Raw genomic sequence first — 26651 nt, 5'->3', positions numbered from 1 at the left:
ATAAGGTTTTGAACAAGAACAAGAGTAGAACAAAATTGTTTAGTAAGAATATCTGACCTGAGAAGAAGAATTTCACCGGAAAATGATTGGAGATCCGCCGGAATATGACCGGAGCTTTGGGAGATGATGATCGGAATAGGGGTTGCGGGAGATTTTTTTCTTTCTCTCTCAGCTATTTCTTTATAAGCCTGAGGAACTCTCCCAAAATCTTAGATCTGTGACTTTCTCTCAAGCTTCAAGATGAGAAATCCCCAGATCTGAGATCCAAAAATCAATCGGAGCTCCGAAGAACTCAGGCAGAGAAGAAGATACGGAAATCTCTTTTTCCGATCTCTCTCTCCCTCTCTGCCTCTCTCTCTCTCAACTTCGGATCGGAAGTAGGATTTCCGGCGAACGGTCAGAGAAAAACTATCGGCAGAAGCAAAACTTAAACCTCTCTGCTCTCACTCTCTCTCTGCTTCGGATCGGAGGAAGAAAAAATAATAAAGAAAAGCAAACCCCTAATTTCCCTCTCCTCTCTCTCTCTCTCTCTCTCTCTCTCTCTTCTCTTCTTCCGACGAGAATGAACAGTCCTCCCTCTGTTATTCGCAATTTTTTTATATATTAAAGATAAGGATGCTCATATTCGCACTACCCATTTGATGGGCGCACAAATTTTGATGGGCGCGCGAATCAAGCGCGGCCCGGACGGGATTATGCACCCCCCTTTTTATATAAAAATGATATACTTGCCTCCTTTTTCTTGCGGACAACCCCCTTTTCAGATGTATTCACTCCCCTTTTTGGTCCGCACTGCGCACATTCTCTCGGCTCGTTCACTGAGCAAATGCGCTCGGATCTCGACGAAATTTTACGGAAACCTAAGGGAGACATTAAGCTACCCTAGAGTTCAATTTGGGATCCCAGCTCACTGATTTGACGAGGCTTTGCACAAGCAACGCGAACTCGGGTCCGGTCAAAATGGGGTATCTACACCTCCTTTCTTGTACTTGAGAAATTTCTTAAATCTCTTGGTGAAGAGATCAAGATCATCATCTTGTATGTCTTCTTCACTCTCAATTCTTGCTTTGAAAGCTATACTTTTCTTTTTTATATCTTCTTTATGTTTAGTTAATGTCTCTTCTTTTTTGAACCATTTCAAAAGTGATTAATGATCCTATCAAGTCTTCTAATCCCATTTTAGACACATCTTTTGCTTCTTCAATGGCGGTCACTTTAGGGTTCCATTCTCTAGGTAAAGACCTAAGAATTTTGGTAACTAATTCCTTGTTTGACATTTGTTTTCCTAGAGATTTCAAGCCATTTGTTATATTGGTGAACCTAGTGTGCATTTCGGCTATTATTTCATTTGGGTCTATCATGAAGAGTTCATATTCTCTAAAGAGAAGATTCATCTTGGACTCCTTGACTTGATTTGTCCCTTCATAGGCTACTTCAAGCATATCCCATATCTCCTTAGCGGATTCAAGAGTCAAAACTCGGTTGAACTCCAAGGGAGTAGGCATAAATCAAGGCATTCATGGCCTTAGCATTAATAGTGGATTCTTTCTTCTCATTTTTATCCCAAAGACTCATGTCACTTGTGGGTTCTTTATATCCATTATTAATGATTCTCCATACATCAAAATCCAAAGATTTTAAAAACACTCTCAACCTAGCTTTCCAATAGGGGTAATTTGAGCCATTGAAGAAGGGAGGTCTAGTAGTAGATCGCCCCTCACTACTTTGAGAGAAGGTTTCCATTTGGATCTTTCCTTTATAGGGTTTCAAGAGAAATCCTATGTAAGAGCCTAAGCTCTGATACCAAGTGAAATTCCACTTAGTAACCCAAGAGGGGTGAATTGGGTGTCTTTTCAAATTTTAAGGATTTAAAAAACTTTGTTTGCACTAGTTTTAGATTGATTAGAAAATTAAAATTAAGATTCAAATACAAGAGTCAAGAGCTTACCACAAGAGAAGAGGAGAAGAGACAAGAGGCTTGACATAAAGATTTTTATACTGGTTCGGTCTTAACTCAAGACCTACTCCACTCTTCTCAAGTTTGTCTCCTTGAGGTATCCACTATCTTCTTCCCAAGGAGCTTAAATACGGCGTTCCTTTTGCCAAGTACAAGCCGAGCTTCCAAGCTCCAAGGGTCTTCTGGTGCCCTTTGTTGCCAAATACAATGAAGAGTTGAAGATGTAGCTTCCTTGCCTCTTAGTAGGCTGATTACATGTAAATATCCCTCACTCTCACTCAGGAAGATGATAAACAAATGAAGGTCCTAAGGTCTCTCAAGAATATTCTAAGGTCAAGGCACAAGAAAGAAGGGGAGGGTGAAAATCTTGTTAGAAATGAGTAAATATGCCTTTTAATGCTCTAGGAATGTTAGGTTAACTCATTTTGGGAGAATGAAATATGCTTTTTTTAGACTCCCCAACGGTCTTCTTGGAGTCCACGCACGAAGTTTCGAGTGGACCGTTACAGGTTCATTTTTGAACCTGGACCATTTCTCGGAGCTCCGAGAATAATTCTCGGAGTTCCGAAACTGGATTTCCAGCATTCAACGTCAAACTTGAAAAATTCATATCTCCTTCGTTTCTTATTGGATTTCGATGTTCTTATACTTTACGGATATGAGGAAAATGAGTGCTATCTGTTAAAAGTATTTTAAAAAATATTTGAAAATATTTTAAATAAGTTTTGATAGGATTTAGTTGCAGGTCCAAGTTGGCCTTCGGAACTCGGATTTTCTTCAAATGTGATGGAATGCCACATGGGTCCCAACATGTTGGTACATCACCATGGCCATTTACTTGTACATTTAAGTCCTTCTTTAAGCTTATTGGTCTCTTTGAAAAACACATTTTTAGGGGTTTTAAGATGTGCCTTGACTAGAGAAAACATAAGAGAGATAATTATACAATCTACCATTTTTACCACTCTCTTGAATGAACTCTTGAGGTAGCCATTATTTGATCTTCTCTTTGAGTGCATGGATTGCTTTGGGATCTTCAAGGTTGAGCTTCTTTGCTTGACACCTTCCAAGGATGATGCCACCATTTGGTTCAAGCTCCTTTGCAAGTTGTTGATCCACAAGCATTGGCCTTCATTGATCTTCATTTGTTTGTTCAATGCTTTGAGATGACTAATTTTGAGTTTCTCCTTGGTTGATCCTCCAAGGTATGATTGATCCAAGTATGCTTTAGGTCCTTTGCATTGTGTTTGGTCCATCTTCAAGCATAAGCCATCAATGGTGTGTGCTAGCATGGATTGACCTGTGAATTCCCTGTGTATAGCACAACACTCAAGGCAAATAATTAGTCAATAAGAGACTATTCAATTTGTGTTTGTTAATCATTAAAATAAGGTGATTGAGTGACCCCAAGAGAACCCTTGGGCTTACAACCCTGACTCTAGAATGTCAACCTCAAGGAAAACCCTTGCACAAAAAGGGAAAAGGGCTTGGACTGAGTCAGAAGAAGAGGTGTTCCCCACCGAACGCTTCTTTAACATCGTGCAAAGGATCGTTACAAGGCCTTCATGGATCGAGCAATCATCTCCGGACGAAAGGTTGTGTTCAGAGAGTTTCAAAGATACGATCTGTTGTCGCTCTCCGGATTTCAAGGTTGGATCATATTTCTTGAGTATAGTTCCATGATTTATCCTGAGCTAGTAGATATTTCTACGCGAATCTCGATTTTGCTCATGGGGGAGTAGTAATGAACACTTATATTCAAGGGGAATTTGAGCTAAATTGGAAATATTTTTGTAATTAGATTGATGTCCCAAATGATGGTAGGAGGATTTTCTTTTGGGGAAAAGATGAAATTAAAAATCACTTTACAAAGGAAAAAGTGTATTAGACACTGGGAACCGTTCCCCCTCCAAGTGACAAACTAAACATCAATGCCAACTCAATGAATCGTACGGCCAGGGTAGTACATAAGGTTGTGGCTTATAACATCACCCCTCAAGCAGGAAACTTTGATGCCGTCAAGCCTTTTGAAGCCCTCTTGATTCATTATATTATGAAGAAGATCAAGGTGAATCTAGCATATATCATTATAGGATACATGGAAGAGGCAGTCAAGAGAGGACAAGGAGGATTACCATTTGGGATGCTCATCTCTAAACTTCTAAGGCTTCAGGATGTCAAGCTATACCCAAATGATTTTGTAGAGAAGAGAGGGCTGCAATTTCCATTTTCCAAAGAAACCCTTTCACAAAAAATAGTAGTGTTAATCCCCAACAAATGCCCTTGTCAAGCTTCACACTACAAAGAGAAGCAAAATGTCCTCTTTTACTTTTTGTTGTTTTTTTATTCCGTTTAAAACAGATACTAGTGTAATCTGATTTGAGAAAAAGAGGGCGTTGGTTCAACCAATTTCCATAGGCAAATAGAAATTAGTCGTTGGAAATACAAGGTGACAACCCGAGAGGGGCGGGGGGGGTGAATTGGCTACTTAAAAATTTGGGGCTTAATTAATTGGATTACTAAAATCAATTTTTAAATTAGGCCTTAACAAGTTTAACCCTTGATTAATCAATAAAGATATTAAGAGCTAGGGTTTGGATGTTACTTTAAGCATGCATTCACTAACCCTTGTTCGATTAAAACATAGACACAAGTTGGGTTAGAGATTACCAATCACCACAATGTGCAAATAAGAAGGAGAAGAAGAAACCATCCACAAGGCATAAGTTTTATAGTGGTTCGGTCACAACTTGACCTACTCAACTCTTCCAAGTTTTCCTCCTTGGGATTCTTCACTAACCAATAAGATTCTTTAACGGGCGAATCTTAAAGCCGTACACCAACTCCTTCAACTTCCAAGGGATCACACCCTTTCGCACGAAGCCTTTCCGAGGACACCTTCCTCTTACAAATGATTTACCTTTCTTTCCGGGCCAAATTGAAGACCCTCAAATATAGAATGAAGAAATACAATGAAAGAAGTCACAATGCCTCTTGATAGGCTTATTACAACTTTTAAAGCTCACAAACTCTCCAAGGAATAGATACAAATGTAAAGCCTATGGAGATCCTCTTGATAGAATGTAAAAATCAAAGTACAAAGAGGTTTAACCTTTCATATGAAAGTTTAGGTTCCAAAATATAGGATTTGATCTTGTAAAAGGTTGTTTAGAAAGGTTAAGATAGTGTATATATAGCCCACAAGCAAATATGACCATTTGGGGGTGAAACTGTAAATTACAGGGTTGAAAAAGTCAACCTGCGAAAGCCCCAACAGATCTATTTCCCAGTCGCGGCGGTCGCCCGCCCTTATCGGGCTCTTCTTTTGAAATTCAAAATTCATACCGGCGCGATCGACCGGCCCAAGGGCGGTTGCCCGGCAAGGGCTTCTTGTTTGAATTAAATTTTTGCTCAAAACACTATCGCGGTCGACCGGACCCATGGAGGTCGATCGTCCACACCATACTAGATTGTTTCTGTTAGAAACAGAAGCGCATCTGTCGTAGCCCGGCTTGACCCGGTCGACCGGCTCGATAATATTCGAGGCGGCCTAGCCCAGTTGACCGGCCCTGAGTGAAATTTCATTTTAACTTTAAAATCCAGGGGCTTTTGGGCTTGTCTTTGGGCTTAAGTCCAAGGTTTTCAAACACATTTTTGGGTGTGTTGATGGTTTTCAAAGATGTAAAATGCTAAGTATGAAAACCATTTTGAAAACCTTTTGAGAGTGCATTTTAACATAAAATCATGAGGACTCCAAATAGATTCTAGTAGTGTATACCATTGAGTTTTCTTAGAATGTCTTGGCTCTAGTGTACTTCTTTGGACTTCTTCATCTTGAGAGTGAACTTCTTGAACGTTCGTTTGACTCTTGTGACTCCTCCAATCTTCAAGCATGTTGGAAGGTGCATGAGGTGTCACCAATGACTTGTTCAACTCCAAGCTTCTTCTTGACAGTTGTTGGGAACTTATAGGATCTTCATGATGAGCTTCATGACTTAAACATCTTCAAATGAGGATGTCTCAATTGTAGGTACAAGCTCTTGATCAATGTGAGTGTGGATCCACAAGCCATGTGCTGTGTTGAGTTGTGTAATGGCGATATAACATATCAAATTCCTGTGTAGAGCACAACATCTCAAAGCAACACATTAGTCTGACAATGCTAATCAAATTGTGTTTGCTAGCATCAAAACAAGAAGGTAAGGTGAGTGATTGAACCAATAGGAACCCTTGGGCTTCCATCATTTTTTCTAGAGCGTTGAAGAAAGCCCCAATTGAAAAGGTACCCGATCGAGATATAGCAGACGTCCTCTTCTGATTCTTGATTTCAACGATTTGAATAAGAAACCCACGATCAAAAGCAATAGAAAATTAGGGTTCTAATGCTTCAAAATTGTTAGATCAAGCAAAGGTTGCTTGAAGAATTACACCCTAGGTATGTAGTTTGGAATACCTAGTTTGTTGCCTCCAGCCCCTATATATAGAGAAACACTAGGGATATTCACTAGTTAATGGACTCTAGCATTTAGGTAGTTCTTTGGAACTTGGGGACGGTTGCTAAAAGCCAAGCGTGAGCCTCACCCACCGTATCCTAAACCACAATCTTTGAAAGATAACGCGAATCCTTTCACTGGCAGCATGACCTGGCGCATTAAATCATTCGTGTAACGCATGGTTTGATACCATATATGTCGAAGATTTCGAAGTAGCCATGCGTGGCATTTTCGCGAATAATCCAAAACTGCGTCGACTATTGCAATGTTCAGTTGCAAAAAAAATCTGACTAAAATTATTTTTTTGGAGATTTTGTTTTCTCTGCACAATTTAGAGGAAAATAATATGATTGTGGTTAATTTAGAATGTTATCATCATAAATTGAAGGTCCCTATAAATAAAAATTGAATAGTGCAGTTCAAAAAAAAAATTTGCATAAAAAATTAGGAAAGTTTATAAATATTTTTCCTTTCCAAACTTTCTAGAAAATTCTTACAATCCTAACAGGGCTTCTCCATGCCACTTGATTGATAACAAAAAATGTTATTAATTGTAATTTAAGAAAAAAAGTTTCAAATAAAAGTTTAATTACTAAATTGCTCTACGAAACTTGAGGGTGGTAGTTAAAAGCCAGTTGCGAGTCTCACTCACCGTATCCTAACCCAGTCTGTTTAAGATAACTCAATTCTTTCACACATAGTAACCTGGAGCATTAAATCATTTGGGTAACATGTGGTTTCATTCCATAGATGTCGAAGATTTCAAAGTGACCATGCGTGCTATTTTTTGGAAAAAATCCAAAATTGCGTCTACTATGGTCTCGTTTGCATTGCAAGAAAAACAATTTTGATAGTAAGTTTTTTCTCAAGAATTTTTATTATTTCCACTATATAGAGGAAAATAATATGATTATGGTTAATCTAGAGGGTTGTCACCATAAATTAAAGGTTCCTCTAGGTAAAAACTGAATATGGCTCGTTGAATTGTCTTTTTTCTTACATAAAATTAGGAAATTTTATAAATATTCTTCCTTTCTAATGGTAGCTACTAGATTGACAACAAAAAAAAGTTTTTAATTTCAAAATAAGCATTTTAGCATTAAAAATATATATATTTCCAACTCTACATAGTGGGCCAGCATTCATTAGATCTGAAACATCTATCAAGGGCTGTTAATAGGCATGAATGCTCTAATGGATCCAATCAATTTCGATATGCTGGAGGGGGACATAGACATAGGATATGAGTATGCTAGAATGTCTATAAACACCCCATTTTGTTCCACTTAGCTGATGATATTCTATTACGGTGGACTCCACGATGAATCCCTTTGTTGGGAGGAGTAACACGTTTCATATGATTACAGAACGATATCGATTTCAAACCAAAACATCATTTGTAAACCGAAGTCTATGGGCCTAGTCGATGAAGCCATCACACCCATTTTAAGGACCAAAACACTTCTTCAAAGAAAGATGGAATGACCCAAACTTACTGTAATTCTATGGCCCTTTTCACCCACATTGTTAGCTACAATTAGGGGATGCACATTCACACACACATTTAAACAAACACCTTAAGTGCACCAACTCATAGGGGACTGTTTTGCAATTCTTTTTCTGTCAAACACCAATAATGGCTTTACAAAAGAGAATAGAGCTATGCTCTCATAATATGGAAGATTGGGAAGGTTCCAATCACCAATAACAAACTGAAAAACAAAAAAATCAACATTTGGCATTGGAATGGAGGTTGAAGATGGGAAGCTTGGTTGGGCATTCTCTTCAATGGCTGTGAAAGATGGGGATCTCCAAGGGTACACTACCTGTTGGGAGGAGGAGGAAAGATAGATGGGGTGCCCACTGCACCGGCCAGTTGGAAGACTCACTGCCTTCAAAACTGGTTGGCTTCACTAGCCAATGAGGGAAACTTGTATTTGTTAAATCTTTCTTCTTTCTTTTTTTTCTCATTCTACATTCCACATTTAAACACCAAAGAGTTGGGTGCCAATACCAATTCTGTTTAAGGCAAAATCAGCCCCAAAATGCCCATCTCATAGCCTCCTTTAAAAGTCTTTCCCAATTCCACCGTTGAGTGCATATAAAGAGTGAGAGGGTGCTCATATCATTTCTGCCCCCTTAGCAAATAGTTCACAATATGGCCACTCAATGACCCATTTGACCATTAGATGGCCCCACGGTCGATGTCCAAACACAAAAGAAGGACCCACATGGCCCTAACCCACAAAATTAGGCACCATAATCTATGCTCCTAGAAGGGGACATGACAAATCTCCCCCTCTTGAATTGCTTGCCCTCGAGCAATGCAAGTGTGGCTGCTGATATAGAATGTTCTCCCTTTCCCATGTGGCATCCTCCGTCGGTAAATTCTGCCACTTCACCAAGTATTCCGTGATGGTGCGGCTCCTCAACCTTCTTTGTCGCATGTCAAGAATGGCTTCGGGGTTGAGTGTGACCTTTCCCTCATCATCAAGAGGGGGCAGAGTAAGAGAGGGGTGAATGTTCTGCCCAATGGCACTCTTCAAACATGACACATGGAAGACGGGGTGGATTCGACTACCCTCTGGAAGATCCAAACGATGCGCTACACTACCCACCTTAGAAGCCACCTGATACGGACCATAGAAGCCGGGTTGAAGCTTATGAGCTCCCTTCTTCTTCAATGAGGATTGTCTATGCGGCTGCAATGGTAGATACACCATATCCCCCACCTGAAATGAACGGTCGGATCTCTTCCGATCAGCGTACACTTTGTACCGATCTTGTGCAAGCTGCATGTGTTGTTTGAGTTCTTTGAGAAGGTCTTGGTGGTGTGTAACCGATTCCTTGGCTGCGGGCACCCTCGTCTCAGGAAGTGCTATGTCAACAAACTTAGGGGCATCGTAACCATAGAGGGCACGAAAGGGTGTCATGTCGATTGACATGTGGTGCGTGGTGTTGTAGACTCACCCATGTATAACCATCGTGGCCAAGATGATTGTTGATCTTGTACGTATGAGCGTAAGTATCCCTCAATCCACTTGTTCGTAACCTCAGACTGCCCATCGGTTTGCGGGTGGTAGCTAGTGCTCGGGGTCAATGAGGTGCCCGTCAATCGAAATAACTCTTGCCAAAAGGCGCTCATGAAGCGGCTGTCCCGATCACTCACAATGGTGCTTGGAAGCCCATGCAAGCGAAAAATCTCCTTGTAAAATAAGTCAGCAACTTGGGGAGCCTTGTAGTCCGCCAGAAGGGAAAGGAAGTGGGCGTATTTGGTGAGGCGGTCGATGATGGTCAAGATGCAATCCTTCCCCCCCGATCTTGGCAATCCGGTGATGAAGTCCATGGATATGCCATCCCATTTCTTGTCGGGAATAGGTAGAGGTTGGAGCAACCCTGCAGAAAATACTGTCTCATGCTTCATACGTTGGCAAATTGAGCACCCACGGATGTGCTCCCGAACATCTCTCCTTAAGTGCTTCCAAGAGAACCTCTCCCTAACCTGGCGGTAAGTCTTATAGAAGCCCTGATGACCAGACATTGGAGAGTCATGATACGCGTTGAGAACCTTCTTCTTCAATGCAATGGATGGAGGGACATAGATGCGTCCCTTACGTAGGACAATGTCGTTATGCACATGGTACTCCTGTTGGAGCTCAGGGCCACATGACTTATCCATGACCGAACTGCATAAGGGATCTTTGGCATAGGCAGCCACTAAATCATCACGCCATGGGAGATCCACAACTGAAACGGCTGCAACCTCTGCTCGTCTAGAGAGGGCGTCTGCCACTGTGTTATACTTCCCCTTCTTATACTCTATCTCAAAGTCAAAGGCCTGAATGCGACTCACCCACCGTTGTTGTCTATCATTCAACTCCTGCTGAGATAAGAAGAAGCGGAGGCTATGGTGGTCTGTCCTCACAACAAACTTTCCGCAAATGAGGTACTGTCGGAACTTCGACAAGGCATGCATCAAAGCAAGCATCTCCTTATCATACACTGAGAGGTGCAACTCTGAACCCTTGAGCTTCCTGCTCTCGAAGGCAATGGGATGACCTCCCTGCATTAGCACAGCCCCTATGCCCACACCAGATGCGTCGCATTCAACAACGAAGGGTTGGCTGAAATCTGGAAGGACGAGAACTGGGCATGAACACATAGTCTTCTTGAGACCCTCAAAAGCCTCTTGAGCTAAGTCGGTCCAGGTAAAGGCATTCTTTTTAGTCAGCTCGGTCAAGGGGGCAGCCAACTGAGAGAACCCACTAACAAACCTCCTGTAATAACTACACAACCCTAGGAACCCTCGTAACTGTGTGAGTGTAGAGGGAGTCGGCCACTCTTGAATGGACTGAATCTTCTGTGTATCTACACGCACCCCCTCCGCACTAATGACATGTCCCAAGTAGAGTAGCTCGGCCAATCCAAACTCACACTTGCTTGCCTTGGCCCTGAAGGTGTGACTTAGGAGAAGAAGTAACACCAGCTCAAGATGCTGAAGGTGATCCTCGCGAGTTCGGCTGTAGATGAGTATATCGTCGAAGAATACCAAGACAAACTTCCTTAAGTGGGGGCAAAAGATGTCATTCATTGTCGCTTGAAATGTAGCAGGGGCATTGGTTAACCCAAATGGCATCACCATGAACTCATAGTGTCCATAATGGCATCAGAAGGAGGTCTTGGAAACATCCTCAGGCCTCATTCGGATTTGGTGATAACCAGAGCGAAGGTCAATCTTGGAGAACCATTGAGCACCTTGAAGTTCATCTAGTAACTCATCAATCCTGGGAATAGGGTATCGATTCTTGATCGTTCTTTGGTTCAGCCCTCGATAGTCAATACACATACGCATGGTTCCATCCCTCTTCTTGACGAGCACTACAGGGGACGCAAAGGGGCTTGTGCTAGGTCGGATGTGTCCATATCAAGCAGTTCATGTATGGCCTTCTCTATCTCCTCCTTGTAAATTCGAGGATGGCGATAGGGCGGAACCATGATGGGCGAGGTCCCATGCTCCAACTCGATGACATGTTGATGGCCACGATCCGGAGGAAGCCCGTAAGGAAGCTCCCCGAAAACTGCACTATACCGGTCTAGGATGTCTTGTACATCTTCTAGATGGACCGTGGTAGGCTCGGCAAGCTGGGGCATCCCTTGGATGACAAAACACTCAGCTGCCCAAGTGACTTGATCCCTCCTCATTACTCTCTCCAACTGATCTGCTGATATAGATTGGGTGGATCCTGCGGGAAGCCCTTGCAAGATCACCTATTGATCCCGTGCCATGAAACGGATGGTCATGCTTTTGAAGCTTTGCATGAACTCCCCCACGGAGTACAGCCATTGCACTCCTAGGACCATATGAGCAGCTGATATAGAGATGACATAGAAATCATCCTGCAAGGTATGGCCTTGGATGGCCACTGACAGTTTCCTCACCACTTGAGTGCAACGCATGATGGAACCATTGGCAACGGAGACATCAAATCCGGCAAAGCTTTCAACTGGCAACTGTAATGTTGTGACCACAGACTGATCAATGAAGTTGTGCGTAGCTCCGGTGTCAATCAAGATCACCAAGTGGTGCCCCTCAATCCTTCCCTTAACCCTGAAGGCGTGAAAGTTGGGTACCCCTGAAAGTGATGCAAGAGAGGGATGCAACCTTATATTGTTGCTTTCCCCCTCAACAGATGGGACTTGTTGTTGCTGCAACTCGGTGTCGTCTTCCTTGACTTCATCCCTGTCATTGCCATCAATAACATCAGTCCCACTCTCTGGATGAACCTCCACAATCTGAAATTGGGAGCACTTGTGACCAGGCTCCCATGGTCCCCTACATTTGAAACACACCCTCATCTGCCTCATTACTGTCCTCGACATATCTTCAATAGGGACAACACCCTTGCTTGGAGAATTAGTGCTTGGTGGCCCGAGTTGTTGTTGAGGGTAGGGAGGTCGGTGACCTGTTGGATTCAAGCCAAAGTTGCGTCCTTGTTCAAATGAGGAAGGGGGCCTAACCGGATTGGGTCGGTTGGGGGTGGTGAATGAGGCGGAAGCCTCCATGGTCAACGCCTTTGCCATGGCAGACTCTAAGTTAGGGGGATCAAAAGCGGACACCCAGCCCCGTAGAGGCTCCTTCAAGCCTTGAACAAACATGTAGGACAGCCGGATAGCACTCAGCCCATCAACCATAAGGGACAATTGTCGAAACTCATCAACATAGGCACGTAGTTTGGCTGTTTGCCTAAGGTCTGCAAGCTCCCTAAAATGCTGCTCTGTAGGGACTTGATCAAACATTTACAAGAGTCTTCTGCTGAAATCGGCAAAGTGTGTCACTTGGTCGTGATCCAAGGTCCTTCTCCCTTGGTGCCACCAATCATGTGCTGCACCATCTAAGTGTAGGATGGCGTAACGGACCTTGTCTGCCTCAAGCATCTCATTCACCTCGAAGAAGACCTCCAACTTTTGCATCCATGTGCGGGCTGCTCTTCCTGGGGTGCCATCGTAATGGGGCATAGGAACATGGTTAAATCTGTCCGTGGTGGTCCTTAGCTCGATTCCGGCTCGTGGGATGGTGCTCTTGGCTCTCCATGTGCAAAAGTCCCTGAAAGACATCAGGTCCCTGAACTCTTGACGAGTGGACATGTAATCAGCCATGAGAGTTTCAGCCTCTTCTTGCAACTCAGTCAAGCCTCCTCCTCGACCCACCATCGGTATCCTGGTGCGATCAACTCCTTCGCTAGGCCCAACAAACAAACGCTCGACGACATCACCTCTAGGCCCAATGGCCAAACGCTCGACAGGGTCCACAATGGCCTTCTCCATTCTGAACAAAGGTGCATCAAGGGCGGTGACCAGTCTCCTCACCAACCTGTCCTCAGTACCATCGTCATCCGTTTCTTCCCTTCGAGGTTCCATGGAGACCTCGGGCACCCCGTAGGTGTCAACAACCCTCTCGGCTTGGTTCCAGGTTAGTTCTCGGTGCTTGGCCCTCAATTCTCTTTTGCTCATGGGCAGCACCCTCCTCCCAACTCTCTAGAAGACTCGGAGTGCAAGGGCATGACAATGGGAAATGGTCACATACGCCACGCTATGCTTGGAGATTAAACAAACAATTGGCGAGCGGTTTTTTTTTTTTTTTTTTAAGGTGATTGCCCTGCTACTCTTTCCTCCACACAATGATAAGCTCGGTGGATCAAACTTGTCTAGCACATCCAACTCCCAACATCAAGGAGATTCCAACGGGGCAGACTACTAATGCCGAACACTTGGGAGGCGTCTTCGGGAAGGACATCTCCACCACCCATAGCTGGCCAAGAGGAGCTTTGATACCACTTGGAATGACCCAAACTTACTGTAATTCTATGGCCCTTTTCACCCACATTGTTAGCTACAATTAGGGGATGCACATTCACACACACATTTAAACAAACACCTTAAGTGCACCAACTCATAGGGGACTGTTTTGCAATTCTTTTGCTGTCAAACACCAATAATGGCTTTACAAAAGAGAATAGAGCTATGCTCTCATAATATGGAAGATTGGGAAGGTTCCAATCACCAATAACAAACTGAAAAACAAAAAAAACAACATTTGGCATTGGAATGGAGGTTGAAGATGAGAAGCTTGGTTGGGCATTCTCTTCAATGGCTGTGAAAGATGGAGATCTCCAAGGGTGCACTACCTGTTGGGAGGAGGAGGAAAGATAGATGGGGTGCCCACTGCACCGGCCAGTTCGAAGACTCACTGCCTTCAAAACTGGTTGGCTTCACTAGCCAATGAGGGAAACTTGTATTTGTTAAATCTTTCTTCTTTTTTTTTTTCTCATTCTACATTCCACATTTAAACACCAAAGAGTTGGGTGCCAATACCAATTCTGTTTAAGGCAAAATCAGCCCCAAAATGCCCATCTCATAGCCTCCTTTAAAAGCCTTTCCCAATTCCACCGTTGAGTGCATATAAAGAGTGAGAGGGTGCTCATATCATTTCTGCCCCCTGAGCAAATAGTTTCGCAATATGGCCACTCAATGACCCATTTGACCATTAGATGGCCCCACGGTCGATGTCCAAACACAAAAGAAGGACCCACATGGCCCTAACCCACAAAATTAGGCACCATAATCTATGCTCCTAGAAGGGGACATGACAAAAGAACAATTAATCCCCAAAGCTCATCCCCAAACAACCAGGGCAATCGAAACAAGTAGCCCCGTGTGAGTAGGGGTGCAACTCGGGTCAGGTTAGATCAGGTTGAGTGAAATCCCGAAGGGCAACAACCAAGAGAGGGGTGAATTGGTGTTTTCAAATTTTTCTATTTGAAAAGCTAGGGCAAGTGAGTTTGGCCAAATTAGTTCTAACCCTTGTTCAAGTTATATTAAAAATAAGAGAGAATGAGATTACCAACACCACAAGAGAGAGGAGGAAGAGTAAGGAGACCACACAATGATTTGACACCGTCTCACAAAGCATATACACATTCACCACCTCAACAAGGGGATACACCCTTGTATTACAAATCCACCTTCAAAGATGTTCTTCTTCGTTGCAGTCCGGCCTTGAAGTAAGAAACTCCTCTTTGCAAATCTCAAAGCTCAAACCTCTTATACACATGAAAGGAAGAAGAAGGGAAAATGAAGAACACTCAAGCGTCCTATAAGTGTATAAACTCTCAAATCTCATAAGACTCCCAATGATTAACACTAAAAGCTTAGGGAGAACCTCTTGATAAGAAGCGAATACAGGTTTAAATGCTGAAGAGATTTGGAGAAGAATATCCTTTTGATTTTTCAAGAGAAAGCTCTAGGCTTGATATTCAAATGTTCGAAAGGTGTTAGGGAAGGTCTTTGATGGGGTTTAAATAGACCTACTTCATTTGGAAAAGAACAAGGGTAAAACTGTAATAAAATTGGGTGGTTGCACCTACCCACTGTACACCCCAACGTCTCTTTTGCGAGTCCGCCGCGGTCGATCGAGCCGCCGCGGTCGCCCACCCTTATCGGGCGCCCCTTGTTTATTTTTAAAATCTTTATCTCCACGGTCGACCGAGGTAATCACGGTCGCCCGCCGAGGGCTTACTGTTTTGGAAATATTTTGGCTTGAAAAAGGCTAACTCGATCGACCAGACCTTCGCGGTCGCCCTCCATGGGCTTACTGTTTCTAAAATTTATTTTGCCTAAAAACTTTCCGCGGTCGATCGAGGGGTTGGCAGTCGACCTCTGATACTGTAGACACCCCATTTTGCTCTGCTTTAATCAACAAAGAAGTTAGTGTTCTTGTTATCAGTCTTTTTCAGTGTTTTCCATTCCCATGCCCGCTTCTTATGTTTTCTCAATCTTTCCGATCATTTCCGCAATGTTCTGCATCTTTCTTTTCGCCAAGTGTTGAGAGGAGTCATTCACGAGAGTCCGAGCAAAGGGGAGAATTTGGACCCGTTTGGTGGGCCCGCATTGTACATTTGTTGCGATTCGGATCAAACGGGGGGCCCGCATATTATTTTAATGAAAAATGAGTTTCGAGCCTACTTCAATGGATAAAGATGACCATCAAGGGAACGGTCAAGATCTCAGAAAAATCATTTTTTACACCTAATTTGGTTGCGACCATCAAGTTGAATTATTCGGATAATTCTTGGGAATAATTTTTAGGCACAAATTGGCGTGGATCATCCCATGAAGATGATTTAGGGGGGCAAGATCGGATTACTCTATGGAACTAATTATTGAAATGATTTGGGTTCACATCTTATGTATAATGCGGCCCACCCAATTAAGGGGCTCAGGATCATCATTGGAGGGGATTTAGGGAGGCCTGATTAATTTTAGCGGGACCCGTGTGGAGTGTATCTTGATTCAAATATACAGGCGTGATTAATTTTAGTGGGACCCACTTGTTTATTTCGTTGTTATTTGAAGGACTTTTGCGACTAAATGTATAAGGATCTTGGCTATGTGGGTCAAGAACAAAGGGCCCACTAAAGTGTCGCAATGGCCCGTGTTAATTGGATATTGAAGAAGTAATGGACCGGTTGTGATGTCCTTGTTAGTTGTATGACCATGTCAATTACACATGTGATAAGGTGACTGGCTTAAGTTTCTAAATTAACGAGGTGTTGAAGTGGCCTGTTAATTACAAAAGGGGAATATGTTTAGGCTTTGGTAAAATATCCTCAAGCAGCTTTGGTGGTGGATAAGGACAGCACGTTTAATGCTACTATGGAAGGCATATAATTGGGAAGGGAATTTTGTCGAAGCATTTTGGTTGCCTTCCTAATATACATGCTCGTTTAAGGTCCAGCCTCAAGGAGAAAATGTCAAAAGGTGAGGTATTATGCCACATATTATTATTTCAAATTAGCAATGTCTTTATTAGTAGGAAATAAGGAAGCCAAGGATTTTGATCCATAGCATCTTGTTTGTCTTGTGGTAACCGTATGGCCTAGGAAGAATAGAAGGTTCCCATTATATCTTTTTTAGTTTCCTATGTAATAGAAAACAAGACTAGGTGATTAGAAAGGATGACTAGCTTTCCATTCTAAGAAGATTAATTTAGCAACATCATGGTCAAGAGAATTGGAATATAACAGAAAAAGAAAGAGAAACATAGGGGAGGTGGCTGGCGGTTCAAAAGAAAAAGGAAGAAAAAGGAGAAAACTCTCGGCAATCTTGGTGGAGAAGAGGAAAGTATTTTGGCAGATCGAGGATCCCTCTCCAGAGAGCTCCACGGTTTCTCCATTCTCTCTGATCTTTCCCCATCCCACGGCCTCTCAAGCCCCCCCTCAGTCACCAACTCTGTGTATCTCCCTCTGTTATTCTTCCCTCTCCATATCACCCACGATTTTGATTCTCTCAAGCTCTCTCTCTATTCCTTCCTCTCCCCTACCCATTGCCCTCTGTTCTTCCCTTCCCCTACCTCTCTCCATCTCTCACCCCCTCAAGTAGCCGAGCGATCTCTATATTTTTTCTCAAAAAAAACAGAGTGTCGTTTTTTTTGAAAAAAAAAAAAACGAGAAAGAAACAGAGTCCCCCTATATCACTCGATTTTCTTTCTCTCTTCCCTTCATTCTGTTTTCATGGCCCTCTCCCATCTCTCTATTACTCACATCTACTTCACCCACTCCCTCTGTTTTCCTCTACTTCACCCACTCCCTCGGTTTCTCACCTACACTCACTCCCTCAGTTTTTCTCTCCTCATCTCACGCCCTCTATTTTTCCTCCTCACCATCTCTCACGCACGCCCTCTGTTTCTCAGTTAATCTCCAAATCTTTCACAAGAATTCAACAGCCGTGTTTACACTCTTCTTTCTCTAACTTTTCAAAAACAGAGTATCGTTTTGACGAGAGAAAAAGCAAAAAGGATCAAAATAAAAAAAAGGTGTCGTATTTCCTCTTACTCTGTCTCTTGGATTTTCTCTTTCCATCTTATTCTCAAGCTATCCACACTACTCTCTTTCTCTCTCTCTCTCTCTCTCTCTCTCTCTCTCTCTCTCTCTCTCTCCACCACCTCTCCCTCACTCTCCCACTCGGTTCTCTCTCCCCCTCTCATCACCCTCTGTTTCCATTGCTATCTCTACCTCTCTCGAATTGTCTCTCTCTATCTCTCTCGGATTATCACTCTCAACTCACACTCTTTCTATATCTCTCATCATCTCTCCCTATCACTCTCTCTTACTCACACTCTCTCTATATATCTCTCTCTCAATCACTTATATTCTCCCCATCAGCAGTGAGAAAATAAAAGAAAGAATAAAAGCGGAGCGGATTGCACGTCGGCGAGATTTTCTCGGAATTTTCGGCTTTTAGATTCGGCGAGGAACTCCATCACAGGTTGGTACACTGTTCTCGGATTTTTTCAGAATTATTTGGTATTTTTTTAGATTTTTGCATGATTTTTAAGCATTTAAATGAATTTAATTTAATATTAAATGTGTGTGCTTAAAATCATGATCTGCATGAGTGTTTCAATTTTTGGAATTTTCTTGTGTTCATCATATCAGAACAAGATTAAAGGACGTTTTCCGGAGTCGTGATTTTCTCGAAAATCGTGTTTTAAAAATAGAAAACTATTCAAAAATATCTTTTTGACAAAGAAAAATAAATTATATACTAAACGGATTCCAAAATTAATGAAATTTTGTGGGAAAATAATATGATGCTGGAAAATTCTATCATGAATTTTTGAGAAATTTTGGACTTAGTTAGGTATATTATTTTATACTTTCTTTGAAAATTATCAGATTTTGGGAGAATTTTTACTGACATCAAATCACTGATAAAATTCTCAAACTATTTACAGTAGTCTTATATTTGATGTTTCTTACTTCTGTAAAATTGTGAATTGATTTGGATCTTGTTTCCTATTGGTTGTAGTGTAAATTCATAATCTGGTCTTAAAATTGAAAAATCCGAAACTGGTAGTAAATAAACTGGTAGTAAGTAGTCTTTAAAATTCATAAAAATCTCACAGCATGCTATGTTTACTTATATCTTTCTACTGTATAAATTTCAATGAATTTAAATTTCTATTTCTAGTAGTTTCTGTTTTATTTTTGCAATCTGGTCTTATTATTGTTAAATCAAAATTAAATATGAGCTTAATGTAAAAATCTGCAAAACTCTTTCAATAAGCTATATTCTATCACATCCTGTTTTTGCAGAAATGTCAAATCATTTCGAATTCGTTTGCAACAATTTCACTTGTAAAATCACTCATATGGTTTAAAATTGATAAAATCCATTAAAAAATTGAAATTAATTGAAATTCATCTGAAAACCTCTAAAGAACCTTAAATCTCTGTCACATTAATTCCTTAATCAATTGAAACAGAAATCTTAGGATCTTTAGATTTTCCTGGAAAAATGGCCAGTGCATCAATAATCGTATCCCAATTGCAACCAATCTTTGACAATTTGAATATTTAAGCTATAGCATGTTGTTGACTCCGAGGTTACTTTCCACGGAAATCCTGAGATATGCCAGGCAATAAGATGCTATAACCTAAGTATTAAATTGCACAAGAAAAGAGCGCACGATTCCCTTCCTTGGATGCCATTCGAGGCCGAAATTGGTGAACCCTAGAACCTCTGATATTCCTTAAATGTCCAGAAACTGAAAATCCTTGAAATATGAAATTAATTAACCTCAAGAACTGAAATCGATTCATCTCGTGTCTCTCGGAACCATTGGATTATGGTTTCCGTCATAAGAACCATTAGAGCCCAATTTAGGAACACTGGTGTCGTGTCGTGTCCTAAGTTTTAGGGAGTCCTAGAGTTAGGAGTCCAGCCTCATCACGTACGTTTGCTATGGATAGCAACCGTGCCCTAGGTCTAGTTACACTAGTCACCCAATCTTTCCCTAGGACTCTTAACTCTAGGACTAGTTACACTAGTCACCGAATCTTTCCCTAGGACAAGCCTAGTAAACTAGGATGTAGGCTAACCTGCATTAGTCTAAGCAACAACTTGCATTTAGATAAGAATCATATAGCATCTTAGATGAAATCCTAGGATAATAAAATCCTCAACTTGAATTAAATAACTTCTCTTAAAACTGTTGAAACAATCAATCTCGTCTAGGTCGGTGTCTTAGTTGAGTTCGGCATAAGTAGCTTAGCTTAGGTGCACCGAACTACGTCGACTCTGATCCCAGTGAGGCTTGGGTACGTAGGCAGCTTGGATGTCTGATGGCATACCAACCGCGAGTCGGCTCCACAACAAATTGTGGGGTTTTGTATATTAATTTTCTTGTAAAATCAAAATTAAATATGGTCTTATAGGTTCATTTTTGAACCTGGACCATTTCTCGGAGCTCCGATAAATTGTCTCGGAGTTCCGAGCTTGGAGGTCTGAGAATAATTCTCGGAGTTCCAAAACTGGATTTCCAGCATTCAACGTCCAACTTGAAAAATTCATATCTCATTCGTTTCTTGTCGGATTTCGACGTTCTTATACTATACGGATATGATAAAAATGAGAGATATCAAAATATTCGAAAATGTTTTAAATAAGTTTCGATAGGATTTAGTTACTGGTCTAGGTTGGCCTTTGGAACTCGGTTTTTGTTCAAATGTGATGGAATGACATATGAGTCCCAAATGTTGGTACACCACCATGGCTATTTACTTGTCCATTTAAGTCTTTCTTTAAGCTTGTTGGTCTCTTTGAAAAATATATTTTTAGGGGTTTTAAGATGTGCCTTGACTAGAGAAAACATAAGAGTGATAGGTGAAACAATCTACCATTTTTATTACTCTCTTGAATGAACTCTTGAGGTAGCCATTGCTGGATCTTCTCTTTGTGTGCATGGCTTGCTTTGGGATCTTCAAGGTTGAGCTTATTGCTTGACACTTTCTAAGGATGATGCCACCATTTGGTTCAAGCTCTTTTGCAAGTTGTTGATCCACAATCTTTGGCCTTCAATGATCTTCCTTTGTTTGTTCAATACTTTGAGATGACTAATTTTGAGCTTCTCCTTGGTTGATCTTCCAAGGTATGCTTGATTGAAGTATGCTTTAGCTCCTTTGCATTTTGTTTGGTCCATCTTCAAGTATAGGCCATCAATGGTGTGTGCTAGCATGGATTGACCTGTGAATTCCCTGTGTATAGCACAACACTCAAGGCAAATAATTAGTCCATAAAGGACTAATCAATTTGTGTTTGTTAATCATCAAAGCAAGGTGATTGAGTGACCCCAAGAGAACCCTTAGGCTTACAATCTCCCCATTTTTTATGATGACAAACCAAATTGATTAGAGAGGTGGGAGGAACCTCTTATGAGGATTAGATAAACAATATAAGCATAACTACTCCCCCTCAACATATGCATAAGTTAGATTTACCAAATTATAGTATAGAATGCATATAAATTATGGGCATCTAATCAATTTTATAATTCTCCCCCTTTTGGCATAAGCAAAATGGAATGATTAATAGTTAAGCACAATACAAAGCATGAAAGATATTCAATGAATATTGATGCTCCCCTAACTTCTTATCATGAATATAAGATAAACAAGGTATAGATGCCATGATAAGAGCATAACAATATAGAAACAAGATATCAAATGTAAATCAAGTCTATGTTGGAGAAAAAGCAAAGAGACATTACATTTTAGCTCAAATTTGTAGGGTATATGAAATAAACTAAAATTTAAATAACCCTATGACCCGTATTTAATTTTAGAAGAATAATATGGCAATATAAAGCTCTTGTTATACTTATCATGAAGGAAATAGTAAATGTAAAGTTTAGCATGATAAGCCCCCATTTTTTTGGTTAAGATATGAATATTTAAGCACAATAAGTGGGGAATATCAAAATGGACAACGCAAACATATCATTATAGTCCATATGAACATAAAGATATGAAAAATTAGCTCTCCCCCTAAAGATTTGTCATTGGCCATAGGTGATACCTATGAGGTAAGGTACGACAAGGCATAATAGGCCAAAAATATAAAAGTGAATACATGGCCAATGAGACTTATCTTGAATATATAGAATAAATCACTTTATAAACACATGATAAGGAAATTTTTTCATAGAGAATATGATAGACAACTATAAGAAGGTCCTATGAAAGAGATTCTAGAGCTCTATCTTCGATAGTTCTCTAGAAGAGAGTACTTATCCTTGGAATAGATGATCCAAAATTTAAGATCTAACCAAATTGATTATCCAAGATAAGTATGAAGCCTAAGAGGATATGACACTAAGGTCCTAGGCTATGGGCTTTTTGTCTATACAAAAATAAATGATAAATGATACGAAAATAAGAGCACAAGACAAGCCAAATCTAACATATATGGAGCAATCATGCTCCAAATGAGTGTACTTAAATCCCACTAGGCAACTCAAGAGGAGGATGAATTGGGTGTCTTTAAAAAAATTTATCCTCTTTAAAAACTTTTGTAAGATTAGTTTCAAAATCTTAAATGAATATCCTCTCTTAGACCTTTTGTCAAACACTTGTTAGATGGCTTTTGAAAACCCTAGTTGATTATTTCCTTTTTAATCTTTCTATGAAAATACTTGGTGGTTGATTAAAGATTGTAAATCCCACAACAAGGTAAAGGAATTAGATGAATGGTTTCTTTTAGGCCTTTTATCAAACACTTGGTGGAAGGCTCAGGCAAACTTAATTAACAAGATTAAATTGGCTAATTAGCAAGATACTAGATAAGCAAGTTAATCACCATTGCTAACTACTCACTCAATTCTAAGTGTATAAATGCAAGCACAAATAAGAGTGAGGGTGAGAGAGATAAATACCACACAAGAGACGCGAAGATTTATAGTGGTTTGGTCTTAACCACAAGACCTACTCCACTCTTCTCAAGTTTTGTCTCCTTGAGGAATCCACTATCTTCCAAGGAACTCAAATACGGCATTCCTTTCGCCTTGTACAATCCGAGTGTCCAAGCTCCAAGGGTCCTAATTACGGCGCCCTTTGTTGCCAAGTTTACAATGAAGAAGAAGATTGAAGCACACTCTTTAGCCTCTTGAAGGCTTGATACAATGTAAAGCTCACAAGAGTCTCTCAAAGATAATTACAAAGATAAGCCTAGGTCTAATCCCTTTAGATATTCCCAAATTAAGGCACAAGGGTGTTTTCCACTCGCTAATATGTTTACAACAAGTTTAGGAATGAGAGAGATTAGTTCACATGATTAGGGAACCTATATATATAGGGAAAACCCAAAACTAGCCGTTACAGGGGCATTTCTGTAATTCTGGGCAACTTCCCAAAGGATCTATTTCAGGGCATTTTTGGCATTTTCCAGATTTCCGACTCGATTTTGTAAAATTCATATCTCACTTGTTTCTCATCGGATTTCGAGATTCTTATACTCGATTTGAATAGAAATGATGAGCTCTTTCTGTTAAAAATATTTTCAAAAATATTTAAAAATATTTAGGATCCGTTATGATAGGATTTATGACCTGATCTCAAAATTCAAGTGCTAAGTGTGTCGATTAGAATCTTTTGCAATTCTAAGCTATTTATGGCACTAGGGCTTTGGTCCACGGGTCTTTTTCTTATATTCTAATATTGTTTGGGACCTTATTAGTGACTTGATTATGCCTCAACAAGGGATACCTAAGTGGGATTAAATTATACAATCTAACACAAGACTCATTACGTACATCTTCAACTTTAAAGCTCATCTTCAAGTCTTGGTCTCTTGCATGGATCACTCCTTCAAGTTGGTTCAAGCTGCTTGACAAGTTGTTGATCTCCAAGCTTTGGCCTTCATCGACCTTTCTTTGTTTGTTCAATGCTTTGAGATGACTAATGTTGAGCTTCTCCTTGGTTGATCCTCCAATGTATGATTGATCTTTTGTATGCTCTAGGTCCTTTGACACGTGTTTGGTTCATCTTCAAGCACAGGCCATCAATGGTGTGTGCTAGCATGGACTAACCTGTGAATTTTCTGTCCATAGCACAACACTCAAGGCAAAAAATTAGTCCATAAAAGACTAATCAATTTGCTTTTGTTAATCATCAAAATAAGATGATTGAATGAACCCATGGGGAACCCTTGGGCTAACATGTACTTATAATATGATAAATGATATACACATTAAACATCATATGATAAGCCCCTAAGGACAAGATTTAACTCTAAGCTCCCCCTTTGAAAATGACTCATACAATGTATGACTCCAAAGGGTTGTCCACAAATAAACTTCAAGGGATTTTGGATATATTTACCAAAAGATAACACATTAGACTCAACCCTTGGGCTACAATGACACCGACACTTAAGTATCGGTTTATCATGATTAAATGATTGCCAAAGTGTAGCTCCGCATGATAACAAGCATAGCACAAAAGATATGAAAGTTTTGGCTCATGCTTCCTCTAAGTGTGATATCGTATTCTACAATTCAAATATACTTTCCTAAATATGTAACATACAAGCAAGCCAGGGAGATCACACAAATACATATATCTATATTTCAAAATTCATATTAGTTATGAGAGGATATCCAATATAAGCTTTTGGAACTCATACACATATAACTCATCAAAAACTTCATATTACATATAGTGATAATCATTTAGCACATAATAGGAAAGTCTTGTGGGTATGAAGGACATCTAGGTGCATGAAAATAGACATATTTGCTCACCGAGGTCATAAAAGATGTCTTAGAAGTGATCATTTTCCTAGACATGGCATTTAATTTCTTAGTTTTGCTAGAAATGATATATAAATGCCAAATAATCTAGCAAAAGCCAATTTTGTCCAAACTAGAGTTCAAGTATGAAGGATGAAAACTTATGAGTTTAACATGAACTCATAAACAATGGTGAGGTTGATAATCATTTAAGCAATAGATATGGTTTTCACATTAAGTTCTGTATTGTGTCTTGTCATGTGGATTAATACTAAGTGTAAGGTGGTATAAGTTATAGTGTGTGCACTTAGCCAAAATACATATAGATACATACCAATAAAGCAATATAAGTCTATTGTATCTATACTATATTTTCTAATGATGTCATCATTAGGCTCAACCTAGATACATAGAAATAGTTTAAGATGTACACATGTATCTAGAAATATACTTTCTAATGATTTTCACATTGAAGCTCAAATATAAACTAGATATCAAAATGGGATATCAAGAGAACTTTTCCAATAGATATTGCCATTAAGTACATCATGTCAAAGTCTCATTGTACATAAGTTTAAGCATATAGACTTTGAATATTTTCAAAATAATATTCATCAATTAAGCTCATATACATATAGATACATGAGAATCAATCAAAGATAAGCTCGTGGTATCTATACTACATTTTTCAAAAGATTTTCAAATTAAAACACATACTACTAAATCTAAGATAAGCAAGATATATTCATGTTGGGGGTTTTAGAACCCAAATCATCTTTGGTCCTTCAAGGTTATCAGCAACATCAATTTCATCTTTTCTAACCCAAATATACTTAGATGTTTTTTATTTCTTAACATTACATGCAAATCTTAAGTGTCCTACTCTACCACAATAGTGACAAGTAAGAACAAATGAGCTAGAACTAGCATGTATGTGAGAGGAGTACTTCAAAATTTTGTTCTTGGAGGAAGCTTCTCCTTTAGAAAATGGTTGGTATCCAAGACCAACTTTTTCTAGAGAACTAAGCTTATTCTCAAGAATTTCATCTAATTTGTTCTTTCTATATGAAAACTTTCTAAAAGATATATTTGCTTCCTTCCATTTCAAATCAAGTTTTTCATTTTCCTCTTTCAAATTTTTGTTTTCCAAAATTAGTTTATCAACTTCTTCATTTAAACCTTTGTTTTCAAAATCAATTTTTCACTTGTTTTGACTTGCACATCAAGTTCCTTTTTCAAATAACCAAAATCTCTAGTTATCTCTTGCAGAGATTGTTTCATTATTTTGTTTTTAGCAGTTTGTAAATCTAAGTTTTCATGAAGTTTTTCACAAGCAACAATCAATTCATCATGAGAGAATTCATGAAAAATATCATCAAGATCATTTACCTCGAAAATAGAGATGTCATTTGTCACCTCGACAAGTCCCATGAAACAAAGGTCATCTTCATCTTTTTCATTTGATTCATTTTCGAATGAAGAACTCCCTTCATCCCAAGTCGCCGCACACAAAGCCTTCTTGCCGCTTCTTCTATTCTTCTGGTTTTTGTCATTGTTGTTGTTGAGTGGGCAATTTGGCCTTATGTGTCCAACCTACTTGCAATTGTAGCATCTTATATCCTCTTAGCTTGAAGGTCTATTTCTTCCTTTGCTTGAATTGCCTCCTGTGGACCCCGATCCGGGAACGGCGGTGAGGGAACGAGTCCCTACCACCCTCTGGATCATCCACGTGTGAAGGAGAGCTCTACCAAGGAACTCTCAAAACGGATGCCACTCTCATAGCATAGCACGAGTGGCGATATAAAAAGAAAGAGATATGTCTCGATCAGGAGCCAAGGCTCGAAACCAAGATATACCTGAAATAAACTCAGAGTCGCCATCCATGGATATGCCATGGAACCCTAAAATCAAATCCTCTGTGCAATGGATAACCATAAATATATATGGGTTCGTGCCTGGTTACGAATGGGGAAGGTCTGAGAGCACCCCCAATTCGTCCGAGTGCAAGCACTTGGTCTCTTATGCCATTTTTATTAACTCCAAAGAAGTTTGGGTAAAAATCATGTGAAATGGGAAC

The 26651-nt window shown here is 40.2% G+C and overlaps 1 protein-coding gene across 1 annotated transcript; it reads right to left on the bottom strand.

Annotated features, from left to right (window-relative positions):
* Nucleotides 1-8714: 8714 nt before the first annotated feature.
* On the bottom strand, nucleotides 8715-9383 carry LOC143850362 (uncharacterized). The gene has a single exon (XM_077359621.1). The coding sequence runs from the start codon at nucleotides 9381-9383 to the stop codon at nucleotides 8715-8717; it is 669 nt and encodes a 222-aa protein (XP_077215736.1).
* Nucleotides 9384-26651: the final 17268 nt, after the last annotated feature.

The sequence above is a fragment of the Tasmannia lanceolata genome, unplaced genomic scaffold (assembly GCF_043159265.1).
Source record: "Tasmannia lanceolata isolate RefF3 unplaced genomic scaffold, GAP_Taslan_0.1 ptg000018l, whole genome shotgun sequence".
NCBI lineage: Eukaryota > Viridiplantae > Streptophyta > Magnoliopsida > Canellales > Winteraceae > Tasmannia > Tasmannia lanceolata.
Note: the sequence above shows the minus strand (reverse complement) of the source record. Positions and strands in the feature narration are given on the sequence as shown.